The sequence below is a fragment of the Punica granatum genome, chromosome 2 (genome assembly GCF_007655135.1).
Source record: "Punica granatum isolate Tunisia-2019 chromosome 2, ASM765513v2, whole genome shotgun sequence".
Classification (NCBI taxonomy): domain Eukaryota; kingdom Viridiplantae; phylum Streptophyta; class Magnoliopsida; order Myrtales; family Lythraceae; genus Punica; species Punica granatum.
Window position 1 is genome coordinate 1,015,961 of NC_045128.1, and position 8,577 is coordinate 1,024,537.

The window sequence follows — 8,577 nt, forward strand, 5'->3', positions numbered from 1 at the left end:
ACGGCTGCTCTGGTTCTAGTGATCTACTGTTCCTTCCTGATCATGTTAAAAAAAAATTATTATCAAAAGTAAAAATGATTAGCTTGCGCTTTAGCTTTTAAAAACTAAAGATGGTAAGTTGCAAAACTGGGAACAATTTCCCATAACCTAGGAGATCATTTCTTGATTGTTAACATGGTTTTAGCATCATCACATGGGTTTTGTTCGTATACATGATAGACGAAATTTCTGTTGACTCCCTTGAAAAAAACATATATCTGCAGGTTCACTATTTGCAGTTTCTTATATATGAGGTTGTCTCTGGTGGTAATCTTAGGAAGCCTGGTGGGCTCTTTGGATACAGTGGGTCTGAGATTCCTGTTGAGGATATGAAACAGTTGGAAACATTCTTCTATAAGCTTAGCTTTTTCCTGCACATTATGGAATACACGTGTGAGCTTCTCACCTAGCCCAATCTGATTCTAATATCCCTGGTGATTTAGGTGTTTCTCTTCAAGTTTGTGAAATACCAAAAATTTATGAGATTCCTTCTCTGTTCCTGATGGATACCTGTTATGATTCTGACTTTGGCAGGAGTCTGTTAAGACTAAACACCCTCGGCTTCACTACGAGTCAAAAATTGTACGTTCTTCTTCGAGGATGAAGTAAGGTAACAGTCTCCTGCTTCCTCGATGATAGACTCTTGAGGTTACTTGTTCGATGCAAATACTGATCTAATTACCTTCTTACTGAAGCGAGAATTCCGCATCTCAAGTGATTCGGGGTGGAGGGTGAGTACGATGTCATGGTTATCGATCTGCCTAGTCTCGAAGACTTGTCCAACTACTGCAACGGGATGTTCTCTTTGAAAACAGTCTGATGCTGGCTGATCAGTTAGTACGTTGACGAATCATCTCATTAACTCCATCTGTCTCTCCTCAGCATGTCGCGGGATTCATTTTGACAGTTTTCCTTCTCTCTTTCAAAACAGTAGATAAACAGAGTGGAGTACATGCATGCATTCGAGGGGGGTTTCTCCCGCGACATAAAGCGTGGCAATTTTCTGATGGGGTTGGGGCGCAAAGCAAATCGGGTACTTGTTTACACACATATTATTTGGTAAGGGAGGGAGCTCATGATTGTAAGTTCTTCGCTAACCTATTTGGTTCTATCACAGGTTTCCATCATCGATTATGGCCTTGCAAAGCTTTACGGGGATTTGCAAACTCTCAAGCACATTTCATACAGGTTAGGAGGTCGCTGCTCATCATGAGTAAACTCGATGAAAGAAAGCAGTGCATCATAAGAAGCTTGTTTGATGTTTCATTAATACTGAACTCCTGCACACATGTTTGGGCCACTTTTCTTCTTTTTTTTTCCTTAGTGAACTTAACATTATCTTGCCCAACTTTTTGTTTGAATGAATGGATGAGTTGAAACATATCTCAAGTTTCAATGAGATGGTAGATTGTAGTAAATATACTTCATCTTTCTGCCCGGTTTGATGTAACATTGGGTACTCGCTTGAAGGGAAAATAAGAATCTTACTGGCACAGCCCGATATGCAAGTGTTAATACTCATCTTGGTGTTGGTAGGAATTTATGTTATATGTACTTATCTGCTAATAGTATTCTATCAAGTTTTGGACTTGACCCATTTGCAATTTTGTTTGATTCATGCAGAGCAAACCCAAAGAGATGACCATTGTTTAAGGTAATGAACATAAGATCAAGTGAGAACTACTTTTTTTCTGTGACAATATATGCAAGAGCAGGCCCTTTTGGTTTAATGTTTGAGGTTCCTTTATAAAAGTTAACACGGCTGGATAATGTTATATGCAAAAAAATTAAAGATTTATTTAAATTAATAATAAAAAATATATATTAATTAATTAAAATTCATTAAAACAAAATAACATTACATGACGTTAAAAAAAATTACACGATGTAAAAAAAAAATATACCCGTTCGATTAAAATTGAAATTACAAATACGATTGAAATGGAAATTATCATTACATAGCTAACTAGAGGGGAACATCTTTCCATATGATCCGATATTAATTGTTCATGAATGACACGTGCTTCTGTAGGCATGTTAGGCTTGTCTATAGAAATGAGATGCACCAATAATTTCATATCCTCCGATTAGGCACGTCTTTTCTTTACCGCAATTTCCTCCCTCTTTAGGTCGGCTCCCACCTTTTTCATCTCGAACTCCTCTGCCTTAAGTTTCTTCATTTCCTCATACCTAGACGCTCTCGAATCACATCAGGATTACATAACTTCTACCGCTTCATCGGCATAATGAACTTTTTCACCTTTTTTTCTCTCTTTGCTGTGTCCTTGCATTCTGAACAAGGTGGAGGGCCCACATCCTCATAGAGGTTGGACGATGTCGTGTATCCCTAGAAGCATTTGTCTTTGTTCTCTTCGAGCTATCAATTAGATTCGAAAGTGGTCTCCATTTCGGTTCCTTTCGAAGTGACTAGTCTAGGTTTAAGCCACATTGATCCATTAAGAAGTAAAACTCTCATAATCATAAATTTTTCTATTGACAAATCTCAAACTCGGCATTTTACCTAAAGAGAAGAGGTTTTAAACCATCTAAGCCAATTCATATTGATATTCTTCTTATTTTTTAATTATTTGAAATCAGTGAAATTATATTTTAGATAGCAACAAAAGTATAAGGAAACTTATGAGTAGTATCATTAAAGGGCACAGCTTCGAGGTAAATATCCAAATTTAAATGACAGCAAATAATATTCTCTATTAAGTCACTTATTATTGAACTTATCGCCTTGCAGATCAATCGAAACATGAACACCCTCAAGAACTAAAAAAATGAAATTTAATTTTTGTCAATAAAAATTTTGGTATACTTTTATTTGAATTTCTATTTTCCTCTATCAGGTCTGTTTTGCTGCAATAATCGAAAAGGAATTAGGGGGGGAGGAAAAATGAGCTTAAACAGGGTTTTTATTGGGCAGGTGAGTCATTTTTCCGATTTTGTCTCTAGGACGGCACTTTTGGTATAGCTGTCGTTTTCTCTTTTTGATCAGCAGCCGACTTCTTTTTTTGGTCGGCTTGTGTTGTATATTCCAACTTTTGTTCTCTCTCTACTACTCACCAGACAGAAAGACGAGAAAAAGGCCCTTTTTTTAACATTTATTCTTTATTTTCTATCATTTTTTCTACATCTACATGGGCAATTGCATAAATGCAAGTATATATATTGCGAAAAAGTAATAAAACAAGGATTTTCCCCTATGATGAAAACTACGTGCAGTGCAGATTGCAGATTCCTTGGAAAGATTCAAGCTTTCGGTTGGCACATCACAAGGAAACAAAAACAATTCCCGAGGTTCTTGATCGTTTTCTGTCCCTTTGCGGGCTTCTGCGAAGATTGGTCAATCTGATTTCTTCCACTCCCTTGGCCCTTCGAGGACCGCAACCATCCCCTGTTCCATCGGATTTGTCGCATGAATTGGTATGCAGCTGTTTCTTGATCTTCCAATGATCTGGTCTTCCGTTTTGTTTTCTCGATGTTCTTGGTGGGGATGATTCTTCCCCTTTGCTTGATTGGCTTTGCCGTTATGATCTGCTAATTAGGAAATTTGAGCATTAATCTGACTTATTCAGTTATTTTCTCAAGCCCAATTTTTTAACCTGATTGTTTTGCAATCGAAGATTCATTTCCCGTTACCGTTATTGTGCTGGCTGTCTCATGTTCAAAGTTATTGTCTCGTTGATGCTCCCCTTATAACATCGATTTGACCATTGCTACTGACATTATTAGTGTCAGCATGATTAGAAGTTCCCTTGATTTTGGCCAGCAGAATGGGTTGTACAGATTCCGTGAATTTAAGTTTTAAGTTTTATATAATTCGAGAATGTGAAGTCTGCTTTGATGTTTGATATTATTCTGGAAATTCTGCCGAATCTGAGGTTTGCTTATGTTTCTTTTTTTTACTGCGTGATTGGTTATGTGATAAGAAATGGAGTGTAGAAAGGTTTTGCGGTAAGATGTAGGTGTTTTCTTGGGGAATTCTCGATTGCTCATGATTGTCTTTCGATTATATGGTTGATTGATACAGGGTAAAGTTCGTCTTTGGACCATTGATACATTTCTGGGAAGATTGGAGCAGGTTCCGCTTCAGAACTAGTTGTGTTTTAGAAATCACCCAGAGACGAACTCTGTTACCCGGGCATGGCTGCTGCGGGAAATTCATCGGTTAAATCAAAGAAAAGTTCCCAAACTTTCACAGAGTCTCTGTCCTCAGCCTTTTTTGAATGGATGCTTCTGTTACTGCTTTTTGTGAACGCTCTATTGTCCTACCTAACGACAAAATTTGCCCGTTACTGTGGCCTGCAAACTCCATGCCTCCTGTGCTCGAGACTCGATCATGTCCTAGGCAAGGAGCGATTAGGATTCTACTGGGACATGATATGCCGCCATCACAAGTCGGAAATATCGTCTTTAGTTTTGTGCCATGCCCATTGTAAGCTCGTGGATGTTCATGGCATCTGCGAGAATTGCCTCTTCTCATTCGCCACGGTCAACAAGTCAAATGCCGAGACTTACAGGTTATTGGTGGGGAAGTTGGGAGCGGAATCGGACTCTGGGACATCCGAGGAGGATGTTTTCCTTTCTGAGGGCCGTAGGACAAGGAAATCAAGTGCGAAGCTGTGCTCATGCTGTGGAATGCTGTGGATCTCGAGGGGTCCCACCCAGACATTGATTCAGACCACCTCAATCATGTCCCAGCTTGTGGAGCTAGATGTCCCATTATCGGGCGTTATAGGTGCTCTTAAAAATATAGGTGATGGGCCATCTAAGAGAATAAACCGGGAGATCAGCGATCTATCGCATGTTGGATACACTGAGCTTAAGAGTTCTTCGGACACCGAATCTGAAGTTCCTTTTTCTGATGACGATGAAATTAATGCTTTGAAACGAGTGGGCCGGAGAGACAATTCTGGCGTCAAGCCCCATAAGGAGGATCCTTTTATTAATATTCCATCAGATGATTCTCTTCCTGCGAATCTTGAAGAGCCAGCCTCTATTGAACGGACTTCAGTTCTATTGCCCAAGACAAAAGTTGATGCTGATGAGGGTCAGAAGGATGAACCAGCAGGACTGACTGTCGGACATGGCTCGGAGGAGATTAAATGGCAAAATTCCGAAGTCAAGGAGAAGGAGGCTTCATCTTCTGTGGCCGAGCTCATTTCTTTTGACGATTTACCTCTGGGATTAGGCAACAGAACTACTTTTGAGGAACTATCATCAGAGACCCGTAAGTATTAGCCATCCTCTCTTCTCCTTCTGAGCCATGGGAGTAGGATCGAAGGATGCTTGCTTTTCCTTTTTTTCTTTGAATATGTTAAGTAAAGTTGCGAGTTTTACAAAATTCTCGGTAACGTCTAGTTGATAATTATGTTACTAAACATCATTTAATAGTTTTCAAGATATTGTCAGATTTTAGTTTGACATAGTGTTTCCTTTTGGTCTCATAGCTGTTGAAGAGACTAATGAAGCTCCTGTAAAAGACTCGGAGGAGACCTTGAAGGTAGAAACTGAACCTATCACAACAACTGAAAAGCCGGTGGAAGCAAATCTTGTGTCCAGTGACTTAAGTCCGCTGGTACCAAACCTGCTTGATCTCGGTGATGCATACAAACTTGCTGTATGCAATCGTGGGAGGCAGTTATCTGGTGTTCTCACGGAACAGTGGCTAGCCAAAGACTCCTCTTCGAGGGTCAGTGAAGATTTGAAAATTTTGTTCTCGCAGTTTTCTGCCCCTCGGGGTTTGGACCAGTCATCGGCACATGATCTGAGCCCAAAAGTGTCATTGAATAATGAGGATTCGTTGAAGACCCTGGATGCCCTCCAGAAGAGGATATCGCTTGAGAGAAACGAGTCGGGCCTATCACAGGATGGCAGCATGGTGAGCGAAATTGAAGGAGAAAGTACATTAGATCGATTGAAAAGGCAGGTGGAGCACGATAGGAAAGCTCTTAACGCACTGTATAAGGAGCTTGAGGAGGAGAGGAGTGCTTCTGCTATTGCAGCAAATCAAGCTATGGCAATGATCACGAGGCTGCAGGAGGAAAAGGCGACACTACAGATGGAAGCATTGCAGTACCTCAGGATGATGGAAGAGCAAGCAGAGTACGACATGGAAGTTTTGCAGAAATCGAACGATCTCCTCGCGGAGAGGGAGAAGGATATACAGGACCTAGAGGAGGAGCTCGAGTTCTACAGGATTAATTTTGGGGACGGGAATGATATTCTTGAAAATCTAAATGTGCACCCCAAAGCGGAATCTATTGGTAGATTGAAAGAGAGTGCAATTGGGATTGAAGATGAAAGATTACATATTCTTGAGAGCCTTAAGAAGTTGGAGAAGAAGCTTGGCCATTCTTCGGGCGAGGAAGTGAGCTCAGGGTCGGTTCATTGTGAATCACGCTGTAGTGGTAAAGAAGAGTCCGGCGCCTGTTATTCAACCCAACGCGATAATTCTCTACCCAATGATGGTGGTTCAGGAACACAGGAAGAGCAAGGGACCTCACCCGATAATGATGCAAATGACGATAACTGTGTCGGGAAAGGTTCTTCCTTTACATCCGAAGGGATGGACTTAACTTCCATATGGAATGGAGTTTCATATCTTCAGAAAAGGTTGGAAGCACTTGAGGCGGACACGAATTTCCTTGAGCGGACTGTGAAGCATCTCAGAATTGGAGAAGAAGGGCTTCAATTTGTACGGGACATAGCGTCCCGTTTGCAAGAAATACGTAGTGCCGAACCGAAGGCTGACCATCAAGCCTCTTATTAAGGCGTGCAATGGTTGGTTCTTGGGAAAGAGAAATCAACCCATGTCTCTCGAATTGAGGCAGTCTTTCTGAATTCTTCGGGCTCTAGTGTTTTTGTTAGCACTGCACAATTCTCTGCAGGTATGTTTGTTCGAATGGAAATGCAGATCATTCCGACAAAATGTTTCATAAATAAAGGTTTGATGATACGACTTGGTAGAGATTTGATGCATCACACTGGATTGTAACTTCACGTTCGGTTTCCTTGATTCTATACATGTAAGCAGAGTTGGTGATTCTTTCTTTCTTGCATTTCGATTTTTCACCCTTTAGGTGTATTCGGGTTTGATATTTGTTGATTCTCTCTTGCGGGTTTCAGATTGAGGAGTTGATGAGTGAGTGGTTTCATTGTACAAGGTTCGGTTTTTGCGTGTAAAGTGAGAGCTACTCTAGTTCCAAATGATTATTTTATAATGTAAGGAACAAAATAGTGATCTTTTTACCTGTAAATTTACCTCACCTTTTTGTGGCTTTTGACTTCGGATACATTCGAGTTCTTTTATTATTATTATTATTGTTATTGTTATTATTCAATTTAATATATAAGTCTGAACTGTAATTGACACAATCGGGTTTACAATTGAAAGTCGAAGCATATGGCATATTGAAGTCATGCATGTAAATGGTCTACTAAATCTGCTGCCAAATCAATTTCTATGATAGACTAAATAATGTCAACTACCACTTTTGACAAGTGGGCAAACACTCCTTTGCTTGCATATGAACCGAGTTTATCGATATTTGACCATGATAGAATCGGGACAGATGGAACTGCTTTCGAATTTCCGAGGTAATGAAAATGGTCGGAATTCTTATGCATGCTGTCATTCTCGTAGGATTCGAACGCATCCCCCCTCAGCCTCAGATACTTCACCCTCCACCTTCCAGTTTGCCATTTCCGACCAAATTCATAGGTACCTCCGAGCATTGAAGCCAGCACGCGGGTCCCAACATGGGCCCCACTCCGGGACATTACTTGGGGCAGCTCTGGCCCAATTGAGCAGCGGGCTTGACCCGCAGTCAAACAACCTGGTCTTGCTGCTCGCGACATCGATTTGAACATTTTTAGACTCTTTCAACTCCATAAATTTAAACTGTCCTTCAGTTAACAGAAACAAAAAAATATATATTACATTAATCACGGCGTACTACGAGGAGTTGCACAGTTAGCAAATTATACCGTGAATCGACTGATAATAATTGCAATGCAAATATAAAACTCACAAGAAATTCGAGCAATTTGATGCACGAATAAGAATTAGTCCCGACCAATTAATAAGTTGAGAATTCTTAGCACTCTTATCGAAAGAAAAAAAAAACGCATTACAATTTTTGTATCTCAAGCATATGTGTCTTTGAATTCTCAGACCGAGTAATTAGTTTAATAAGATAAGATATGAACTCATTCAAAGTTTTGAACCCGCGGCTGAGTCAACCAGACTTTAAGCCAAATTTTGCCTATATATATCATTGCTATTAATATCTCTCCTTTCACCATCACAGTATTATTCTCTCATCGAACGAGTGTCATACAATAATGGGCTCCCGAGTTCCGCGTAACAAGCTTATCGATGTCCTCTTCATCGCATTCCTCATCCTCTCGATCTCGAGTTTCAAGCAGTCTCTAGCCCTGAGGCCGCTCGGGATCATGGAGTCACTACGGCGGGCCCCCGCGCCGCCATCTCAAAGCTCAGCCTGCACGTACATCCCTGGAGGAGGC

At 40.5% G+C, this 8,577-nt stretch overlaps 1 protein-coding gene across 1 annotated transcript; it reads left to right on the forward strand.

The window, feature by feature from the left end:
* Positions 1-3,103: 3,103 nt before the first annotated feature.
* LOC116196620 (myosin-binding protein 1) lies at positions 3,104-7,343 on the forward strand. Its single transcript, XM_031526443.1, has 3 exons — positions 3,104-3,471; positions 4,079-5,278; positions 5,499-7,343. Exons 2-3 carry the CDS (start codon positions 4,192-4,194, stop codon positions 6,818-6,820), a joined length of 2,409 nt encoding a protein of 802 aa, XP_031382303.1. The 5' UTR covers positions 3,104-3,471; positions 4,079-4,191; the 3' UTR covers positions 6,821-7,343.
* Positions 7,344-8,577: the final 1,234 nt, after the last annotated feature.